This window comes from Dipteris shenzhenensis, chromosome 28, assembly GCF_047967505.1.
Source record: "Dipteris shenzhenensis isolate YYH24624 ecotype China chromosome 28, Dip_SZ_1.0, whole genome shotgun sequence".
NCBI lineage: Eukaryota > Viridiplantae > Streptophyta > Polypodiopsida > Gleicheniales > Dipteridaceae > Dipteris > Dipteris shenzhenensis.
In genome coordinates this window covers 17,294,979-17,319,243 of record NC_141623.1, presented here as the reverse complement: position 1 = coordinate 17,319,243, position 24,265 = coordinate 17,294,979, and the positions used below count along the sequence as shown (strand labels likewise).

The following is a 24,265-nucleotide window of genomic DNA, read 5'->3' as shown; positions in this document are numbered from 1 at the left end:
CTCAAAGACAAGCAGAGACGTAATTACATTTTACTAGAAAAGAGAGCAAAGCACCAGAGACAGCTCTGCAGGAAATATCATCCCCTTAGAAACCCTTGACTATGCAGACCATCATTGGATTCAACGTAAAAAAGGAAAAAGTTTATGGATTTTCCCAGCCAAAAAGTTAAAATGGTTTTTTTCATAAAATGTGCATACTGGCAGGCTTCCTGACCATATCATCGATAGCATTAGACTCTATAAGCTAAGCTTCCAAATACAGTTTAAGGGAGGGGAAAACAAAAAGTAAACAATCTTACTAACAAATGAGGTCTGCAGTACCTAATCAATCACTTAAAGCTTACACATACGAACCATGATGATGCAAACTACTTGAAGTAGGTGACGGCATTGCAAACAAAGTAGAATAATGCACGAGCATGACATATCTGGTAGGCATTATATATATATATATATATATATATATATATAGAGAGAGAGAGAGAGAGAGAAAATGGCCCAGGGAGAGGGAGAAGAGGGGAGAGAGGGAGAGAGGGAGAGAGAGAGGGGGGGAGGGGGGAGCACAGTCTCGGGGGGTGACTCATAAACATGTAACATAGCACGTTAGTGCAACAGAGAGGGATTTCATAAATAGGGGGACTTGTTGTGTTTATCTAGGTCACCTCTCCACTTGTGAGCCCCGAGGACATGGCGGAGGTCTGCCAGCAGCGTACCAGAGATGCCACGTGGGCAGCCACCAGGGCCGAACTGAGGGAATATGCAGGGCTACCACATGGGCAGCATGCAGGCTGTCATGTGGACAGCATGGACAGTATGAAGAGCTGTCAAAAGACTGCAACAGGGGAAGCACCAGCCTGGAGCAGAGGGCAACTTACAAGGACAGCCAACAGGGGTTGTCAGGGCCACGTCAGAAGACTGCAAACAAAGCTGCACACCTGCACAGGGTCCAGGAGAAGTTTGAAGTGGATTTGCATGTCAGAGCAGGGCAGGAACCTGCAGCAGACAGGCACCTGATACAGAGCTGTCATGTGCCAGCATGGTGCAGCATTTGGGCAGACTTTTGTCTGCAGGACTGGGTCGTGCCAGTCTGCAGACTGGTCAAGTATTTTCTAGGGCATTCCAGGCCCTGCATAAAGGGACCTAAGGGGGGTGTTCCGTATTCACTTTGCGGGGTTCCAGGTTGTAGGATCGTTAGATGATAGAGAGAGAGCAAGGTGCAAAAGAGTCGATAGATGATGAGCCGTCACGTCAACTAGAGTAGTGAAAAAAAGGAGTACAAGGTACAAGTACCTAGACCTAGGACAAAGTGTCCTAGGTGTCACATAGGACTAAGTGTCCTATGTGGCCTAAAAGGCACTAACACTACAAGTGCCTATATTTATGCCTACAAGGCACATACCATGGCCTATAGGGCATCACTAGAACCACCAAGAGATGACCACTATTCACAGCTTGTCAGTACCACATTGAATGGACTGTCAGATACATATCAAGGGTTTGCTACAACCCTTCGATCAGTGGCCATGGGGAATCCAGACCACTATTCTTTCGATCAGCTAGTTACTTTGCTTTTGCAGGAAGAGCAAAGTAGAGCTAATAGACAAGCCATTATTCCCGATCATGCATTTGCTTCACAGCACACAGGAAGAGGCAAGGCTTCCAAGCCTATGGGCAAGCCAATATCTGCACATAGCAGCTGCAATTCCTCCCATGCATCTAAAAATACAGCAGATAAGTCAAAGAAGAAAAGATGCAACTATTGTCGCAAGCCTGGACATGACATTTCAAAATGCAGGAAGCGCATTGCTTCAGAGAAAAAGAAAGCAGGATTGATAGTTAATGCCTCTCATGCTATTGAATCCCATGAGCCAGAAGATGCTTCACATGCACATGCTCTTCAAGATGATTGGGCATGGGCTGTCCATTGCTCATTTGATCCCTCCAAAGCTGATGCATTCTTTACTGCTAATGATGCTCAGTCCTGGTACTTTGATAGTGGTGCTTCCAAGCATGTCACATCTTGCAGACAGTTGTTTCATTCTTTAGCTGATGCACCTCGAGGGGGGACTGTCACATGTGCTAATAATGCTTCCTATGCTGTAAAAGGAATTGGAGATGTGCAGCTCACATCCATTTCAAGCCATCCTGTCACTCTGACAAATGTTCTTTTTGTGCCTGGAATTGAAGTCAACGGACATGACTAGACGCATGCTTAAGGCCAAGTCTTTGCCCAATAAATTTTGGCTTGATGTAGTGATGAGTGCCAACTATGTGCTGAATAGATCACCTACACGGGCATTGCAGACTGTTACACCTTATCAAGCATGGAAAGGCAGGAAACCTTCACTTTCACACATGAGAGTTTTTGGGTCTCTTGCATATGTTTATGTACCATCTCAGCTGAGACATAAGCTTGATGACAAGGCAATCAAATGCATATTTATTGGTTACAGCCAGGAGAGCAGAGGGTATCGGTTATCTCAACCAAATACTGGGAAGATTATTGTCAATAGAGATGTAATCTTTGCTGAACATTCAGCTTCTCCTCTTGTGGACTGCAAAGCTAAGCCAGATGTTGACATGTTTGATGCCTTTGAGTCTTGGTTACCTCTGCCATCCTCAGAAGAGGACTTTGACAAGCAACATGAGCCTCCTCCAAGCCCTCCACCAAGCAATAATCAGCCACTACCTCATGCTGATTTGCAGGTTTCTCTTCCAGCACAAAATGATTCCACTATTCATGATGCAGCCATTGAAGAAAGAGCTGTCAATAGACAACAAAGGCAAGTTCCCAGATGACTTCTTGATACATTGAGGGACAGCAAACAAGATCAGCCTTTTGCTGCCCGGACAAGATCAGGGAATAGACAGATGCATGGTCACTTTCTTGAATTTGCACTCCTTGCTACAGCTTGCAATGAAGAGCCCTTGTGCCATAAAGATGCTTTTGACAGCAAAGAGTGAATGGATGCAATGAGAGCTGAGTTACAATCCATTGCCAAAAATGACACATGGGAATTAGTAGATCTCCCTCCCGGCAAGCATGCCATTGGTACCCGGTGGGTCTACAAATTAAAAAGGAAATCTGATGGCAGCATAGATCGATACAAAGCCCGTCTTGTTGCAAAAGGGTATGCCCAACAACAAAGCATTGACTTTGAGGAGACATTTGCTCCCACATCCAGGATTACTACCATTAGATGTGTCATTGCCATTGCAGCCCATCATCATTGGCAAGTGCACCAACTTGACATCAAGATTGCTTTTCTTCATGGGGATCTGCAGGAAGAAGTATATGTCACACAACCTCCTGGCTTTGAGGTGTTAATTCTGAAAATAAGGTATGCCGACTTAGAAAAGCCCTTTATGGTTTGAAGCAGGCACCCAGGGCATGGTATGCCAAAATTCATGCACACTTACTATCCCTTGGTTTTCAAAATAGCCCCCCAAAACCCACTCTTTATGTCCACGGGAGTGGATCTGATTTTTTAGTGCTGATTTTATATGTTGATGATATGCTCATCACGGGCCCAGATACTTAGCAAATTGCAGCTTTCAAGGCTGATTTGCAGCAGGTTTTTGAAATGTCAGACATGGGACAGCTCCACTATTATTTGGGCATTCAGTTTGCTCATGTTGAGGGGGGTATCATAATGTCTCAGTCCAAGTATATTGGACAGCTCCTTGATCGTTTTCAGTTTGAGGATTGCAAGCCAATCTCTACTCCAGTGGACCTTGGCTTCAAATTCTCAGCTCATGATGGGAGCCCACCATGTGATATCACTCATTATCAGCAGGCTGTTGGATGCCTTATTTATGTCACACCAGACCTGACTTGCAGTATGCAGTATTTCAGCTCAATAGATTCATGCACATGCCCAGTTCACAGCATTGGCAGGCAGTGAAGAGAGTCTTCAGATATCTCAGAGGCACTCAGGATTTAGCCCTCTTCTATGGTGATCAGGGTTCACTTACCATGCATGCTTACACGGATAGTGACTGGGCAAGATGTTCTGACACCAGAGTGTCACATACTGGCAATTGTTTTTTGCTTGGCAATTCATGTATCTCTTGGCTCAGCAAGAAGCAACCAACAGTTGCCACATCTAGCTGTGAGGCTGAGTACAGGGCAACTTTCACCGCTACAGTAGAGTGTGTTTGGCTTCGACAGTTACTTACAGATCTTGGTATTCGCCAGACATCCTCCACTATTGTCTACACTAACAGCCAGAGTGCTTTGGCCATTGCGCGTAACCCAGTGTTTCATGCACGTACCAAGCATATTGAAGTTCGCTATCATTATGTTTGGGAGTGGTTGTCAGCAGGAGACATAGAGTTGTCCTATCTTCCCACAGAGGACAACATGGCAAATATGTTTACAAAGGCACTTCCTCGTCCCAAGTTCGAAGTCTTCCGACAAGCTTTACACTTGGTTCCCTTTGTTACATGATCTGACATCCCTTGTACATTCATAGGTGGCTATATCCTTTTGGATGAACATGTGCCACCGTGACCAGAAAATACCAGGTATTCTGAGACGTTTCCAGAATACTTCAGCCCATCCCATGCAGGGGGGTTTGTAGGTCATCTCCTGGTGGTTCTAGTGATGCCCTGTAGGCCATGGTATGTGCCTTGTAGGCATAAATATAGGCACTTGTAGTGTTAGTGCCTTTTAGGCCACATAGGACACTTAGTCCTATGTGACACCTAGGACACTTTGTCCTAGGTCTAGGTACTTGTACCTTGTACTCCTTTTTTTCACTAATCTAGTTGACGTGACGGCTCATCATCTATCGACTCTTTTGCACCTTGCTCTCTCTCTATCATCTAACGATCCTACACAGGTGTTTGGGCTGTTGGAAAGGTCACCTCCCCATCTGTAAGCCCCCATATGAAGAGAGCATGGGGGGGTGGACCTGGGAACTGATGGAAGGCCACACAGGCAGCACTATGGCTGCCATGGGGGCAGAGATCAGAGAGAAAAAGGAAAGTACTTGGACACATCAAAGTGGCTGCAACATGTAGCGTCAAGACCATGGCAGATGGCGATGCATACATGGCATGGATCTGGCCTGGAAGAGGCAGATCTGGAGCAGCACAAGATGGCGGGGTATCAGGTGCCTATATGGCAAGGCGTGTGGGTAGGCACATGGCCTGCAACATACCCTAAAGATGGCACAGGGATATGGCGAGACAGATCAGCAAATAGGTCGGCCAACAGTAGGGCTGGTTGGGGCTGGTTGAGCCAGCCAACCAGGCCTTGGTTAGGCTGGTCAAGAGGGCTGGGTCCCTGCCTGGAACAAAGGCTGCAAAGGGCCTGGCATTGGCCCTTATATAGGGCTGGGAAGGCAGCCAACCAGACGACCATCTGGTCGGTTGGTTAGGGCTGCAACCAACATGGCCAGTCAGCCCATTTAGGGCTGGCTGGTCGGTCAGTTTGAAGGGGCCTTGGTCCCTAAAAAAGGAGAGCCTTTGTGCCCTCATAAATCATCTTCTGGAGCAGCTTCTTGAGGAACAGAAAGCAGCAGCACCACGAGCCACAGTTGGTCCTTAACCTGGAGGTGAACTAAGGCAGAAGGGCTGCATACTTTGCACACTCATTGGCAGCCCACCTAGGCTGGTTTGCAGACAGGAAGCTGGAGAGATCTTTTGGACGGAGAGTCTACATACGCTCAAGGTGGAGCATGCAGGCTCATTGTTCTAGAGATATCCGGCAGATAGTAGAAGTACCTTGTGGTAAGATCAAAGGACCACGCTCTTGTGGGACTTTGGATCTCTCTCTTTTGTATTTTGTCCATAGCCTTGGTCGGAAATATATTGTTTTGGTGGTTTCTATATCTGGCTGGATCATTGTCTATTTACTAGTCTGCACATCTATGTGATGCACATAAGTTAAAGAAGTTTGTGATTCCACTCCCCACACACACTGTGTGAGCTCCTGGGCTATTCTATCAGTCTTCCGCTGTGCGTACCCTCTGATGGTCGATTTCTAACATGGGCTGCCTATGCAGCAGCAGGGAGGTCCTAAACACCCACAGAAGGTCCGTGTACCAGGCTGCCTACACGGCAGCAGGACAGGAATCAAGGACAGGAAGCAGCAAGGAGGTCAAGGGTAACGGAGAAAACACTGCCTTACCATTGGCTGTCCACTGGAGTAGTAAGAAGGCATGTTAGCGGGGCATCTCTACGCAACCCACTGAAGCTCTAGGGGAGCACACGGGCGCTGAGTGTTTTGAAGGTGCCACGAGGAGGTAAGAGAAGAGTCCTAGAAATCACATCTAGGCAGCACCCTGCTACTGGATGGTGGCATAATGCGCACACATTTTGTACATGGTTTTGGTCCATCCTTGGGACAATACATATTATTGCATCTGCATCTCTCTCTATAGACTTGTACACATTAAGGAAAGAACTGTGATTTGAAATAGCAATGTACTATGTGCGGTTTCCGGATATACCCATTATTATCTTCTGCTGGGCAACCTCCACCTCTGTTTTCTAACATGGTATCAGAGCCATGAGGAAATCTCACAAATGTTGGAAGCTCGAGGGTGAGAACCTTGTGAAAGGAGATCTCAGTTCAAGCTTGTAGAAATCAACTTCTACGTCCAAAGGACAACTACCCTTGCAAGAAGTAGGTGACTCATATTCAGGCAGGTGTACTCCTCCTAAGCCCTTCATTTCCCCATCATGGTGACTGCACCTATATCCGCTGGAGTTACCACTATCACAGCCGCATTTTTGGCATCCTGTGGCCTTAGCTCCACTTTTTCCATTATCTCCCAGAATATCCGAACCATCAGATATTCATCTTCTATCCGAACCATCAGATATTCATCTTCCAGAAAAGGAAGTTGCTTTCGTCGAGCTTGCCCGATTTCCCAAAGCTTGGATGAGTACTGCAAGATGCAAAGCCCTCGCCCTAATTATTGGCACGACTATGGACTCTGTCCTCCCTCACATTCAATTGGCGGAAACGGCGTTTTCAGCATAGATGCCAAAAGGCTGAACTGAATACAACATTCAGGAGTCTTCTAGTCATGGGAGGTTCTGTCTAAAGCTGCCAAGGTTGGAAAGTAAACTTCTATCAATTGCAAAGCATAAGATAGCATGGTGATGGGTAATCTAACACCCAGGTACCTAACTCCTTTACAACTTAGACTTCTTACATCAATCCAAATTTAATTTCTTCTGTCATTCAAATTTTAGGGACAAAGATAGATTATTCATGTGATTCCGTGAAGATTTCAAAGCATCACAAACCTGGTCAAAGCATCAAGAACCACAACAGCAATGCCTCTATTATCAGACTTTTCAGGCTTTTGTTTGTTTGTTCCCTTGGCATTCACATCATCGTCATAAAATGCTCTTGCCACTAGCTTTACCAATCTGAGACAAGAAAGAAAATTAATCAGTCATAGCTTCTCTATGCCTTCAATAGAACAACAAACAGTCATAGCTTCTCAATATCTTTCATAGCACAACTTTAGTTAATAAAATGATTGCAAACTGAGAAAAGATGTAAAGTGCTCTCTCTCTCTCTCTCTCTCCCCGCAAATCACAGGTTGCATAGAGAAGGAATGAAGTGGATGGAATCATGGGGTAGAACAGTTGCTGATATACCAGAAGATGCATGTGAAATTAGGGGGATATCAGACCAAGTTCACATGATCTAGAGGCGGAGAGAGGCAGGTGGGCAAGACCCAAAATCCCCAAAGAAGAAAGGATCTACAAAATCTGCCCCACAGGGGAGGTAGAAAATAAGCAGCATGTACTCCTAAGTTGTAGAGCCTGCTGGTGTGCTAGCCCTAGTACCTTGTTGGCGTGTTCCAAAACCTCTTTTAAGTAGCTTCCTAGCTTTTTGGCATGCTGCTCCAGCAGAGTTTTTAATCATCTCTGCTGTCCGACATAGTCTGTAATATTTTCTCTCGTTGGCTGTAAGGAGTCACAATTAGTTAATAGTGATCATCAATCCTATAGATCTTGAAGGGTCTCTTGCGGACTTTAATAGAATCATGTCATAGCATACCTCTCTCTCTCTCTCTCTCGCTCTCTCTCTCTCTCTCACCAAACCATCCTATTGTTTCTGTAGATAGAGTGTTTTCCAAAATGAACTGGTTAAGAGCGATCAAATACTTCTAAAGTGGTCTTAAGTGGAATGAATTTAACATTGAATGGGCTTACGCTAATCTGCAAGGCTTTATCAAAGAAGCTTGGTCGGCTACAACATTGGGTTAGAGTTATAAGGGTTTGTTGAGGCTCGTGGATTTTCGTCATTAGGGAGCACTTCAATAGGTACCTAGCTTGCTCTAAATTGTATCCTACCACATCCCTTCCAGGGTGGAAGGTTAACAAGTTCCCAAGTGTTATTCATGACAATGGCATCTATCATGGCCTCCCACCACATTCTTTCCAAGTGGAAGGTCAACACGTTCCCGAGTGTTATTCTTAACAATGGCATCCATTTCCTGTTTCATGGCATTCTTCCAATGCACATGCTTATCTGCCTGATTGAAACTCTATGGGTCATTATCACCGAACACATGCATCATGTGGGCTGTATTTGCACGCTCCTTGGCCGCTGTAATTTGGCTGGTGCTTTTGCTCGCTAAGAAGTCCTCATCACGAACAAGAAAGCAAGTCCTCATCACGAACAAGAAAGCAAGTCCGATTTCATAAGATTTGTTTAGAAATACATAGAAAGACAAAGAATCAAAAACTCCCCCCTCCATTCAAGATACAGTGGTATGAGCAATATAAATCATTAATACATGTTTTGAAAGTGTACGGTGCACGAATATCCAGCATTCTACCAAAAGCCTGTCCTTTATAGTTCTCAATACTACTATCAACTTACGTATCAGGGTAGAAGATTAGAAAGCAACCTACGGAAGGGCTCGCTGCTTGTGCTCATGGTAAGCGTGGGGTTCCTTAGGCACCTCCAATTAAAACCTGCTCAACAAGGTAAATAATATTCAATAGGCCTCCTTGCGTTTCTTATCACCTAAACGCTGCTTGCACGTTAGTGGGATGCGATCAACTCACTGAAATCCTTCAAGAAGAAAGTGTATAACAATGAAACAGCCGGTTGATTTCAAATTTCACTCAAAACAATAATCCTACTGGCAACATACTTTCAAAACAGCTTGCTTCGCCTCTCCTGCGCGTAGCTCACCAGATTTCCCAGGTTGCCGGTGATGCTATCAATGTTTCCAGGAGCGATTATGCGCACCTTTCCTCCATTAGAGCTGCCTGAACCAACGGATAAGGAATGAGCAGAACCTCCGAAAGCTGTCAAAAGGAAATCCTCTTGAGAGAAATTTCAGATGGGATGCAGAACCAAATATGTTCATGACAACCCAGTTTCTTCCAAATTAGTGGTACAACCCCAAATCAGTGTTGACAGAAAACATTTTCCTCAACAAATCATAAAAGTCGGGGTTTCAAATTTTAGAGGCTTTTCTTGAGAATTCTGCCCAACATATGACTAAATAGCCTAACATCTTTATAGATTTTACGAAATTCAGAAAACATTTTTTACACCTCACAATGAAAAATCAAAATCAAAATTCAGTAAACATCTTTTACACCAGAAAATGAAAGTGTTGCAGATTCATTGTATATCACTTATAGCTTTTCTGTAAACATTGATCCAAATCTACATCATGAAAAGGCCTGGCCTTCTGCTTGAGATGCGACCTATGATCACTTCCCAGGCCGGAATGCCTGACTACAACTTATTCTCCCACGTGGAGAGCCGAAGCGAGGTGGCTGGCAAATGATGTGGCATGGGCGATGAATGACATGGCACGATCGAGCATAGAACATGGCACAACACAACCAACGTGTGGCACAGTTCATGGCAAACCAGAATACAGGGCAGAGTGCATGGTGGCATGCACATTCATTACGCCTAGGTTCCAATTCTAATTTGAGTATAAACAAGATGGCAACAAAGGACTAGAATGAGTTGGAATATATCTTCAATGCCAAAAAGGAGCATCAAAAGTCCATGATCGAACAATTACTACATTTAAAGATGGGTGACGATGATGACCTTGTAGAGCAAAGGAGTATGATCCAAGGGCTCCGATCGCATTTGAGCTGAGCCGGACCTTTACATATAGGGGAAGGGGCTGAGGACAAATTTGCTCCCAGGAAAGTTCTCAGAATATGGCAAGCGGCTGAACCAAATTCTGAAGACTTTCCTGGAAGGAAAAATCAAATCCCCCACATTTGGAGGGCCAAAGGGAGGGTTAAGTGAGAGCTTACCCTTCCATGAGTCACGTTAATCGAGGGCAGAGGGAGGTGAGATTATGTGTCTGCAAGTACCCTCATCGGACGGTTGAGATTAGATCTCACCCGACCTCTATCCTTTACGGCATGTACAAAATGTGAGGCATAGGAGAGGCATGTTGAATGCATTCAATGGCACGCTCTTTGCCAGGACGCAGCTCATTTGGCATGAACATCGTCAATTTCCTCAGTTGTGGGAAGCAACTTATTTGGCATGAAAGCCACACTACATGCCACGGATTTGATAGCACCCCTTTTAAGTGCAACTGCCACCTATCACACATGGATCTAAAGCATAATTCTTAGGCAAGAAACAAAAAGAAGAATTACATCAATGGGCCTGCCTTGATAGATCGCTGCAAAGCAAAAAGCCCAAAACTATGAATGGTTCTTAGTGGTTGTGCTTAATGTCTCTTAGGTGCATGCATGTAGCAATGAATGTGTTTTGTCCTATCAAGAACACCTCATTGAAAACAACCACCTCCAAATACTTGTACAATGTGTTGAAATTGTTCGGGTCTTTGGATTTATTGCAGTAGTTGAAGTGCAGCACCTTTGGCCGCTTCCTTTTTTTGTGCGCAGTTGATAATAGTATACTCGCTCACAAAGGATGCCAGATAAATGTCTTGCAACTCTTGCTCACGTCAAATATACTTGCTGATAATGTCATCGAAGAAGATATTAGTGCTTGAGGGGCCCATTGATTATAGCTACCATCAAATATACTTGCTGATAATGTCATTGAAGAAGACATTAGTGCTTGAGGGGCCCATTGATTATAGCTACCATTGTTGCTTAAGTAACAAAGTGCACTCATTTGGAGGATTTGTGTTGATGCATATAAATTTTCTTATGGTCTTTGTGAGGGGAAACAACAAAGACAAGTACACTACTTGCGATCATACTAAAGGTAATCATTTACAAAATCACGCACTACAATGGAGGCTGGACATGAATAGCATCATAGACATTGCATTAACCAAATGACTACCTATGTAAAGTAATACTGTCACCCAAGACAAAATAACTAACTCTATCCTAACTTTCCATATAGTTTAATGTGACATTGAAGCAAAGCTAATGGCCACATACTTTAGAATCCAATCATTATAAAACTAGCATTATTGTAATGCTTCTAAGTTCTACGTTGGATGATTAAAAATTCAAATTGCAAATGGTAGCTCTCCTCTATCTTAGTTTCCTTTTTCTTGTACTTCTTGTGTGATTTGTCTACCATAGAGTGAACAAGAATACAAATTGTCCTTCTAAGATTTGTGCTCAATGGCTCTATGCATAAAACTTGAGCCATTGAACATCACAACCCTTCATCAAACACAATTGCTTGCCTAATTCAATGCTTTCAACGCAAAAAAGAACATTGAACTTGCAATTTTTTACCTTCATTGTATGCATGCTCTACATCTGCTTGAAACATCTTCTTGAGTGATCTCTTGGCAATCTTCTTAATAAGACAAGTCCTCAACAAATTTTTATCTCTTGGCGGTCGTTGAACTTGCAATTTTTAATCTTCATTGAATGCGTGCTGTGCAGCTTCTTCAAAAATCTTCCTGAGAAATCTCTTGGCAGTCTTCTTGACTGGAGAATTCTTCAACAAATCTCCATCTTTGGGTAGTCTTCCTACACTCGTGATCAACAAAGGAGTGCTTGTTGCTTGAGGTGGGCTTGGGCTCCTATTCACCAATGAAGTAAGCAAATATTCCAAAGCCGCAACAGTGCTTGTAACAAATAGGAGATTTGCAATAGGTCTAGGCTACATGAATACAAAAGAAAGATTGACTATGCAAGACAAAGCTACTATATGAGAGACACCACAAAGATCAAATGAGAGTCGATGCATACAGACGGCCAATATTTTGGCTATTATTGGGTTGCTACAATGGGATGGTTTGGCTCACTTTGTAGGCTCTTAGGATGCTTTTGGACACAAGTGATCGCTACCACAACCTTTTGGGGCCTCAACACCAAATGTTTCATTGCCTAGGAATTCGTTGCCACAATGAATTCATGAGTAGTCCATTTCCCTAAGAATCCTATGGTATGCTTTTTGTTCCCAATGAAATTCTTGTATAGAGGTATGTGGACTCAGATGTTATGATGAGAGACCCAATAAGAACACCTAAAACAAAGAGCTATTGAAACTGGAGCATTGCACCCCTAGAATGCCATGAATTCATGCATAGAATTGCATGGTGCTATATTGCAGAGTTGAGAAAGGTGTGGCCATGATGGTTCCAAGCTTTGATTTACCCTATCATGGGTAGGACATCAAGCAAAAAAAAGTTGCACCATTCTTTATATCTTATAAAATTAGCAGCAAAGACAAAGCAACAAAATGGGATCAGGCAGTTACCTGAGCTGATGAGAACTATGAAACAACAAAGGATCAAAATGGACAATGACTCGTAGCTATCTTGAATAAGATCCACAAGAAGTCTTTAGCATCCATTGGTCCTTAGGAGACCATAGCACCATAACAGATATGTATTGGAGATAGGAGTTTAGCACATAACAATCCATTATATGCAAAGGGTATTGCAACTGAGACAATTTCGCACTACAAAATAGATGTAGTGTGATAACTATAGCCACAATCCAAAAGCATCAAGAAATAGAGGGCGGAGTTGGATGATATAGATGGAGTGACATCAAGACTGGTTTTTGTGGGAATGTGGGAAGATCGTGATGCTAAAATTTAAGGGGGGGAGCCAGAGGCGCGTAGCTACCTAGAAGGAGGGGGACAACAAAACTTCAAGCTAGTAGGAGTAGAAGCCACGACAAAAGCTTGAGATAGTAGGGTAGAGGCCTACCCAGCTCCATAACAGTAACTTCGCATGCAAGGTTACAAGGTCACTCTATAGCAGATTTGCATCCTCCAAAGTCAAGAAATGTCAAAAAAACACTAGTATAATCACATGCAAATCTTGAATGGAGAGAAACAAACCATAAACAATGCAAATCCTAGACATCACTTCCTCAGCTCCCTTATTTTCACAGCATTTTGCAAGCTCTGCAAGGTAACGATCTCAAAAGTAAGCATTGAAATTGAAGTTTGAACATAAGAAGTACAATTAGAGTTGACAACCTTTGGAAAGACTCGCCATCAATGTCCATAGAATCTGTGGGAATTCTCATGCTCCACCATCTCTAGAAAGCTACAAGGTTTTCCAACAATATCCCCAACCATTGCACTAAGAGCACTTGTATAAGAAGACAACCGATGATTAGATGTTGAGTACTAAAGCGAATTCGGTAGGAAAATCTCCATTGATGTAGCCATGTGATCCTGACAAGCATCATATTTTAGATTGGAATAATGAATAAAGGCACCTTGTCCAACTAACCCTACTTTGCTCAACATTTTCATGCTGTTATGAGCAAGTGACTAGTCAAACCAAAATGATAAAGCAATTCCAATTTGCAAAACTTGTTTGGAGCCTAATGAAACCTATCGAACCAAAATTTTGGCGAGAGTAATCAATAACATGTAGAAATCCTTCACGAAGCAACTTTGCACTAAAGCCCCCTACCATGCAAATCTACTCGGAATAACCAATCTACCATGCCAATTATACTTTGATTTTCCCTTTCAATTGACTCCAACCTTTGATTAGCCCTTTTCCCCTTAGGAAGGCCAAAAGTGCAAGAATTTATTTTACCTTTTGAAGAAAAACCATAGCTAAACCCTTCCCTTGGCACATGCCAAAATGGAACATCCCATGGTGAATGGATTACCTTTGGCATTTTGGAGGGCTAAAGCGCATAAATAGGAGTTTATCCTTCTTTCCATAATTAAAGCTCTCCACACAAAGCTTATGTCATCATTAAGAGACCAGAGTTGGCCTACTTGTAGCTATGCTCCTGAGCTAGAAAGCAATCTACTGCTTTTCTTTGTGATCCTGCATGCACGTTGAGAACTGATTATTGCTGCTGAATTCCTCCTTGATGATTTCTTTGCATTGGTACTATTGCCAATTTTTGTTTGCAGCTTTGAGATGTAAGATGAAAAGAGACTAACAGGATGTGAAGACGTGGACCATCGATGGTCGTCATTTGTACTCTCTTACTAGGAGAGATGGAGGACATAGCAGGTTGTACGTGTAATTGAGCATGAATATGAGATATTCATGATGCAATGGCTTTAAATTGAGATTGAGAGCGAGATTGAGAGAGAGAGAGAGAGAGAGAGAGGAGGGGGGGGGGGGGGGAGAGATTGCCCATCAATGAATCTATCGCTCAGTGTTCACACAAAATATTTTTCTTAACAAATAATAAAAATTTTTGCAAATTTATTAGCTAAAATATAAACTAAGGGTGGGTACACATCTCCGAGTGCCTATCCAAGTGAGAACTAGGATGGGCAGTGTGTCTTACACACCAGGAGGACATGAGAAATATGAAAAAGAATGCATTGCTTACACAAGTTGGAAAATGCCTAATAGGTATAAGGTGGAACGGTTGTAATTGGGTGGCAGTGGCTCGATTGCTACTGTCAATGAAATATTCGCATGGGTGCGTGATGGGCAAGGAAGATAGGCTACCCATTCTACGAGTTTGCACAAGCTATTGTCTTTAAACATGTGGTGGCCACGTACTCAAACACCCATACCTACCCAAGTGTGGGAAGTTGGGTGTGTGACCTCTCTAAATTGCCTAAAATTTTGTAGATTTTTACAAAATTTAGACACTATTTTTTACAAGTCAAAATGAAAATGTTGCAGTTCGCGTTATATATAGTTTGCAGATGTTTTATGAAAACTGTAAGTACTAATGGGCTTCTTCTTTTCTTAATGCCCAAATGGGCTATGGTTAAGGGTTTACTCTTAACGAGTTTGCATCCTACAAACTCTTACATGGTCATTACATACACATCGTGTTTTTGCGTGCGTGTATACACACGCGTATGTGTGTTGCGTACACATATGCATATGTGTATGTGTGTGATAGTCCAAGAGCTTGTGGTAGTTTGTATGTTCGTAAAACTCCAAGAGTCCAAGTGTGGTAACACAAGAGATAGTGATAGTCCAAGAGTCCAAGGGTGGCATGTGGCAACATCTCCTAAACTTTTCTTCTCCAAGCTACCACCCATATTTTTTATTTTGATCCATTCAACCCTTAATATTATTTATTGAAGAAAACAACCCTTGATATTAATAGTTAAAGAAAACACATAATGCTATGTACCCTTCCCACCTTAAACGTCACTAATTAATTACTTCCATGCCTTTAAAGTAATCCTTGGAAGCACAGAAACCACTTAAGTTATATGTTATTATTGATACATTCCAAATTCATAGATATAGAAAATTTGAAAAACTCTATTCAACAATAAAGGAACACATGTTCTAGAACTTCCCATCAAAAAATGGAGGAAATGAGATTGCTTAAGTTCATACTTGCACTTCCTCAGAACTCGTGCTGAGGAAAAAAGTTGTGTTGAACGAAGTTGTATTAATATCGCGGTCAATAAAACAATATCCTCTAAGATAATCTATGGTGGTGAACTTTATTCCACTAACCTTACAAACACAAAATAAATATTGCAACTGATTTATGTTTAAAGATTGTAATAAAGTAGATAAAAAATATAAGAAAGCAATTGCCAAAACAAAACAAAGGTAGAAGAATACTACAAAAGATTGTGAAAGGGATAAGAAATTCAAATATTGCATGCATGAGTTAGAAAAGGGGGATAAACAGTGTAGAAGTAAAAGAGGAATGCTGAATTGGACTTTAAGGTATTATGGACATTCAATATAATCAAGATCACCAAATACGTGATCCTAGAATAAGAACTCGCCTCGTCATTGCAAAATCTAAAATGCATTTTATATCAGTCTACTAGAAGCCTATATTATGAGATTCCACAAAACTTTTATCCCAACATGCGTAGACACAACAAGTGCTCCATTCCAAAACAAAAGATGATGACATCATGGCCCTTCATAAATTCATAGCTCAAAAAAATATATCCACCACCAATGTTATTTACTTACAATGGATGATGAATGCATGTTTTTTAAATTTATGGAAATGATGTGTGCTTGCCTCTTGAGGGGGAGTGAGGTGGGGGCTTGTATGTTGTACTCCATGTGGTAGTCCACACCGCGTAGCCACACATGCTTCTAAGTACTGCAAAAGGCCTCAAGGGAGGTTACTTAAAGGGTCTTGTTACTTCAATTTATATACGATGTCATTTACCATTACCAATCACATGTGAAATTATTCCGACATGTCTCAAGCACCTTTTAGCTCACATTTCAGCTTTCTCTAATTAGATCATACCATGCCATATAGGATGGACTCCCATTCCCCCAATAGTTCACTCCATCTCTCAAATCACTAAAATATTCCATTGGATGTCATACACGCAGTAGGGTGCACTCACTAAATTGGGCACATGTCACAAAAGAGAGAAGATTCCATTTACATAAGCTGCTAGACACACAAATCCTTGAATTTGCCAAAAGACATGACTATTGTCGCCACACATTGGAACCCCTAAAAAGATGTACTTGGTTGTCAAAGCTAGCCATTTCCAATGGATTTCCACCTCCCTCAAGGGCCCAAAATGTCATACTATCAAAGAAACTACCTTGGAGTTGGAGCTCTTTACTGTGCATAGGGTCATTAGAACAACCCGAATGATCATTACAATGTTTTGTTCCCGTTTGCCACAATGGTTAGCCCTCACATAGAAGCCTCTTTCTAGCTTTGATACCAACCTTCAAGTAGTAGTTTGCACCCATGTCTTGTAATACATCCCCTGTGTTATGTCATGTGTTGGAGGTCTCAAGTCTCATTGCCTAACTGCATATGTCTTTGAGTATCCCCCAAAAGCCTCAAGGGATGTTATGCATAGAATCTTGCTCCTTCAAGTCTATATACTAGGTCATTTAGAATCTCCAATTATAGATGGGATTACTTCAAGGTTGTTGCCACATATATCAAGAGATGTAATTCACCATTGCCCCAATTATACCATACCATGCTACAAGGAGTGGAGGGCGATGCCTCGATATTGCTTGATGCTAATGCCTTAATGAAGATTTTCTTTCCAATGTCGATTACATAGTAGTCTGCATATAACCTGGTGCATAAGTTTGGAACTTGGTATGAAGTCATTCTAATAGAAATTTTTTGACTGGAATCTCAAAGTCTTTCTTAAAGAGGTGTCTTATTAGTAGCCTTATTGGGAAGCCACCCACACCCACTTGAGTCCTAATTGGGTCTAGCTATGCACACAAACCATATACACATTATATAGGCTAAGCGCATTATCCACATATGCCGTGGATGTGGGCTAATGGTGGGTATTTGGATTTGGAAGATATAAAGGATAAGATATATGCATAGTTGCAACAACGTATAGCTTTCTCTACCTCTCCCTACCCACATTGAGTTTCTAGCCCATCCCCCCTCCACAACACACACATACCCTCTCAACCTCTCTATTGCCGTTGTTTTAGCCTCCTTCTACCTTCTGCTTCACCCCCTTCTCAATCTTCCTTCCTCCTCCCCTTCCACCTCTTTCTCTACCCTTTGTACCTCTTCTTATGCCCACTTTCCTATTTTTTGCTTCATCTTACCCTTGCCTAGCTCTCCACCTGCCCTCGTGCTTTGGTAACCATTTCTTGGCTATTGAGCCACTTCATACAATAGCCTCTATTGGTTGCTTCCCCCCTCTTGCAACTTCACTATCTTGCTTTAAACAACCTTATTTGAAGGGCTTGTTTTTGCCTTTTCCTATTTGCAATTTTATTCAAGGAGAGTCTATCCTCAAAGCTAGTGATCATAAAATTGGGGGGCTTTTTTGGGCCCTTCATCTATTAGTTGAGTTGGCCTATTTTCTAGAGGACTACAACAAGACATTCTTCTTTCATTATCCCCCTTTGGTGGGGATTTTTTGGAGGGCTATTGCTCCTCTTATGTGGCCCCCTTTTGGTCTACCTTTTATTGTTACTTTTCCCTCTCTCTTTTCCTCTTCCCCCACCCTCACTCTCCCACATTAGTATATCTTAGTGCTTTTTTTTATTGATTCCTAGGGATGCAATTTTTGGGTCACCCTTTGGTCTACAAAGAAGAACTCACCTAGTGGCTCCCTCAACTCCCATAGCCAATTAGATTATACTTTCCATGGAAGATAATCAATAGGTGAAGATTACCGTCCAGTCCCTCCATGATAGAGCACTAGTGGGATGTACTATTGGCCTCACACTAGTGAGGAGCCAAGTTCTTGATTGGATCCAAGAAGTCACTATCTATAGGAGATGGGTCTTTCTTTCTAGTTGAGATTGCTCATCCTCACCTAGGCATTGATGGAGAGTCTCATTTTCCTTGGACCACCTAGTGACCATGGCATCACAGGGTCATAATATAGGACATGGACAAGACCCACCACATGCCACATTTCTCAGTGACACTCGGATTCCTTGGGCTCCAAAAGGACCGGTAACCACTCCATCTTGTCCTCTATTAGAGGTTATTTTGGCATAAAGCTAGAGTCCTTGCTTACGACAAAGAGCTCAATTTTCATGAACAATAGGGTCTATCAACTCAGGGTGATTGCAAGTGCCCATAGTCATTGTCAAAGGAGAGCTTTAAGCTTGCATTTCTTGATGCTATTGCAACTATACTATTGCTTATTCTACAATTTTATTAAATAATGTAAGATGTTTCACTATTTTCAAAAGAAAAAAATTTCATGGCAATATTATATACACCTCTCTCTTGCCCTTTACCTTGATCACGTAAAGCCTTTAAACCCACACATGTGGAGCATACATAAAATTAATAAATTTTTGATCACGTAAACCATTTAAGCACACATATGTGTGATCTCTTACTCTTTTGTAGCTAGATTTGTTAAGGTTCACATTCATTGGTCTTCTCACAAGTATTTTCTCTATAGATGAAACATAATTTCTCTTTATATTTTGAGATAATTGAGACATTCATGTACTCTCTGGAATTGTGAGAAAGATATAGTAACTTTGAAATTTAAAGAAAGAGAGCCTTTCCATGTGATTACACAAGGACCACAGAAGACCTAGCAGCTCGTGCAATGAGACCTCTCATACTTTGAGTTTTAGTATTTGAAGCAATGGCATCAATTGATTCATTCTTTTGGTTGGGGAGATTTGGGGCATGGAAATGGCTTCTCAGGCTTCTATGTCCGTTATCTCTCTCTATTGAAGGAGTGGGAGAGGCATCCAAGGTCACAAAAGAGATTCCATCGCTTGTACTTCCATAGTGGCCAATAAAGGGCCACCAAAACTATGGAAAGAAGAAATCAAAATAGAGGTAGTGTCAAAAAAAACTTACCCTGATGATCCTATTGAGCTCCAAAAGCACAAAAGGAATAGTGCCATGCAATAAAGAGTAGTCAAAGTAATATACTTCATCAATGGAAGCACATGGTTTATGCTAGGGTTGTTATTAGGGTTGAGATATATGTGAACTTGACACAAATAGGAATATTTTATTTTAAATATAGGACCCCTACAAGGAATTCTCATTATAATAAGAGGCATCCAGGAGCTCAAGAGATCTCTAGGTATGTAAGCCTTTCTAGGCTTTTGTGTTCTTAATTTCATTTCGTGTCAGTTATTTTCTTTTATTTTAACTACGTTCCTTATTTGTATTAAAAAAAGTGTAAATTTTTAGTTTTGCTATCGTGTTAGTAAATTTAGGTATGTTAATGAATTTTGAGGAAGAAAATAGAATCACTTTGTATGTCACTCAAAAATAATTAAGGTCATTTTGAAAAGTTTTATTCTATTATTTAAGAAATGCATGCATTTGTTGGATGCTTTCCATGCAAACTCTATATGTAGACACTTGCATCTCCTTTCCATGTAGCAATATTTCATATTGTAATGAGTTCCATCTTCACTGTAGTGGTGAGATCTATTTAAGTAGCCAAATTGATTTCGAATAATTGCCCTATGTTTCTGTGCTCGATGCTAGAACTAAAACTTTTCTACACATCATGCAAGAAGCTCTTGGTTTGATCTTGGCTATAGTTATCTGCATTAAAGACTGTTACATGATACCCCTCATGCAACCATTTTCTTCTTCTGATCAAGGATCCTAACTGCCTTATGATCACACTCTACCTTCATTTTGTTCTTTGTGATGACATGAACAAAAGAAGATTCTTGAAGAGCATAGGAAGAAGAAGCACATTGTTTAGTACCTTGGTATCACATTTGTCCATTGTGAAAGAAATATGGATAGAGAGCAAATGGAGTTGCTGCCTCCTCTCCACCCTCTCATCTTGGGCAATACATGATCTTATTTTACTTTTTTCTTCTCGACCTCTCTTGTTATGGAAAAGCATTCCTATGCAGCCTTCTTCCTATCTTTGTTTGCAGCTCTTTTCTCTTCTTAGGTGTGCACTAGCAATGCTATAAGTATTTATGAAAAATGTGGCTTGTCTTGTACATGTCCTAGCTATAAATTACATGGCACTCACAATAGTGTTCTATACTTAGGCATCCACAATGGAATTCAACACCACATGTGTCTTGCACCTCAACCAAAGAAATAACAATTGAAGATTAGCTTAAGGCTTGGGGAGGGCTTGGGTAAATAATTGAAATTTCTACATGAGCAAGTTCTAGAAGAGTTTTTGACTTGGTTCTTAATGAACTCCTAGTAACACAAGATACTCCTAAGATACTACATGGGGTCGAGATTTGTTGACACCTATCCAAAGCTCTATTTTAGGAATTAAGAAGTAGTGTCAAGCAAATGTTCCATTCTACAAGTTCTCCACATCCATGTCAACACACTCCACCTCCCTCAAGAGATCAAGCCTTATATGGTACTTTACTTGATACAAGGTTTGACTCGATGCATGTCCCAATGTATGCCTAAATGGACTTAAAGCAATTCTACCTATAGTGCACACCATCTTGTTTTTCTCTCATCTTTTTGCTTAGTACCTTCATCAAGTACAATCACGAAGGGGCAAACCAAAAATTATACGTTCATATATGAATGTGGTTTTGCTCCCTACATCCATTGCTTTGGCTACTCTAGATGGGTCCCATGTCATCTAGTCCTTTTTTTCAAGGGGATTTTGGGCCAAAATCAAATGAAGATGGTTTTGGTCCCATGTTTATAGGTTTTTAGTTTTTTGGCAAAACACGAGTGTCTTGGAATAGAGTTGGTCAAAGTTATCTGATAAAACCTTTTGTGTAGTGGCTTCCATTGTACCATTCCCTCATTCCAAGCCTTCATGAAATTTTAAAAATACCTATGGGTCTCACATGGGATGATGCATATTCTTAATGGTTGGCCCTTCCCCTTTTTCTATATATTTTCCATTATTAAGATTCCTAGTTAAATCCACTATATTTGAGCACCAATCAGACATTAGATCAATGTAGAATATAATAGAGTGTGGTAGATCATCATCCATCCCTTTGGTGGCTTATTTGTTTTGATATTTTGCTTTCTACTTCTACATGTGAGAGAATGATATTTTTTATCTTTGTAACCTTCAATGATGTATTTAGATATCACAAATTAATATTCTTAGATCTCCATAAAGGTTTACTTTCTTTACATTCCTTATAGATTGATTTCTACAAAGTTATTAGAAATGTGCCAATGATGTATAGTGTTAACAAGAACTTGCATCTTAATTAATGTTACAATTTTTGAAATGCTTTATCTATTAGCATCTCAAAAAGTATAGAAGCAATAGAAGTGAGAATAATGTAATTGACTATGCCTTTTCTTCCATCTTGGATTTCTTAGGATGAAATTTGATTGGCCATTTCTCTGTAAACTTGATTGACCCCTTTGTTGCATCTTGCATCTCTTAGGATGAAACTTGATTGAGCCCTTTGGTTTAAATCAACTAAATATATATCTATCATTTGATTGAAAATGCATATCACTTACTATTATGTAACCATTTGGTAGTTCCCCATCTCTAATGATAAGGTCAATAAGAAATGATGATATGCAATTTGATAATCATAACTACAGGGGTGGTTTGAGATAGAGGATTCCTCTTTCCAATATGAATTAGATCCTTTCTGTGCAAACTTACTTTGCAATGGTAGTTTGAGGAGATGATATGAGATTTATAGAGCCTTGGATTTTATTTTCTCCACTCATGGGAAAGAACATATGTAAGGGAGAACTTTGAATTACCATAACCACCACAATTAATTTGTTGTAGACAAGGAAATTGGCAATCCTAGTACAATATCCTAACTCAAGCTCTTGACATACTTTTGACAATTGGACCTATTTATTTGGATAGTAATAAAATATTTGCCCACATGGCTAGCTACATTGGATTCAATTCTTTGGATATATTAAATTTTGAAACATCTATGTGCCATATTTTTTAGAAATCTTCTTTCAAATATTACATCCCTACAATTCAAAATCCTCTATTACCAAAGAATTTGACTTTTTTCAAATATAGGTTAATAGTATGATGAAAACCAATTTATCATTAAAGTATATATTTCCTTCTCCAAAGGTGTTTTAGAATCTCTAGCATTTGAATGTTGGGAAAGGCTTTTGATCCCTCAAGGCTCCTTTTCACCCTAAAGTATTGGAGAACTCTTTTAATCAAAGGAGGTGGAAAATCTAAAAGATATACCACTTACTCACTAAACTAGGTCTTAAGTGAAGAGATAATTTTGGGTATAGTGATGTCTACTTTTGTTTTTCTTCCATTCACTATTGGAGATTTTCTAGACATATACAATTAGAATTTGTTTGAAGGGTAGTTTCATTTCTAGATGAAATTGAAATTCCATACTAGATATACTAGACCTAGGAATGTATAACTTCATGAAATAGGTCATGTGATAATTCCAATCTTAGAATCTATATCACCGTATTTATGCAATAAAGTTCAATGAATCATTTCTAGATCAATAATAAGAAACCAATCATTTGATAGGATATACTAAAAAAATTGTCTTACACTTTGTTGTACATCACAAATGGGTTATGCAATAGCTCCAAAACATATTCTAGCCTTTTGCAATATTACTAGACAAAAAACAACCAAAGTGATTTGTTTTTATCTCATCTATTTCTTGAATGTATACTTTAAGTTCCCACAAATAAAATATAGCAACCCAAAGAGTTCATTTTGATATTTAATGTTTCTAAATCCTCTTTTCAGACTAATGACATACCAATATATATTTTTCTACAAGACATTCAAGTAAAACTGAAATTTCATGATATTAAATCCCGAGTAACCTTTGCTCTTGATGCAAATTCTTTGTAATAAATGCATATGTATATCTTGGACTATAAATACCAAGAGAGATTTCTCATCCATTTGTCAACTAAAAAACACACAGAGAGAAGTCATCTAGAATATATTATTTAAGAGGATTACCAAAAAGCGAGCGAGGAAAAGTGAGCGAACCAAAAAAAGCGAGCAAGAAAAAGTGAGCAAGCAAAAAAAAACAATAATAGATTGACAAATCCTTATTTTCAACTGTCTAAGTTCTTCAAAAGTCCATAAGAGAGTTGGACCTATTCATTGCTAAGGCATCATTGGTAAAGACACACCCTATCTTCACTCACTTTTACTCATTCAATTTTTTGTAATCCTCCATAATCAAGTTCTCTCTCTCCACCAACATAAGTGAGATCACCAATGAAATATTCCACACAAGTCAAAAGTTTCATAGGACTTCTTGAATGAAATAGTCCACATTACATGCATGTGTAAATGCTTGGTTTTTGAAACTCTATTCACTCTTGGAACAAAACCCATGTTTTTTTATTTGCAAAAAAACCCTCCCTAATGAATCACTCTTACATTCCATCAATCCAACAAAATCTAAAAAGTAAGTACATCCCTTTCTTTAAAATGAATTGAATTCCAAAACAAATCAATCTTGAAACAAAACCCATGTTTTTTTATTTGCAAAAAAACCCTCCCTAATGAATCACT

The 24,265-nt window shown here is 40.5% G+C and overlaps 1 protein-coding gene across 2 annotated transcripts in view; it reads right to left on the bottom strand.

The window, feature by feature from the left end:
- Nucleotides 1-9,462, bottom strand: part of LOC147883258 (Transcription factor TFIIE, alpha subunit) — a 41,154-nt gene extending 31,692 nt beyond the window's left edge. Inside the window, exons 1-3 of one of the 2 annotated variants that reach the window (XM_087399659.1) lie at nt 9,135-9,462; nt 8,886-8,952; nt 7,264-7,389 (exon numbers count right to left, since the gene is read on the bottom strand). In XM_087399659.1, the coding sequence (XP_087255785.1) occupies nt 7,264-7,389; nt 8,886-8,914 (155 nt within the window). In that variant the 5' untranslated portion in view covers nt 8,915-8,952; nt 9,135-9,462. The remainder of the gene's footprint in view (nt 1-7,263; nt 7,390-8,885; nt 8,953-9,134) is intronic. The other variant, XM_087399661.1, reaches the window with a different exon arrangement.
- Nucleotides 9,463-24,265: the final 14,803 nt, after the last annotated feature.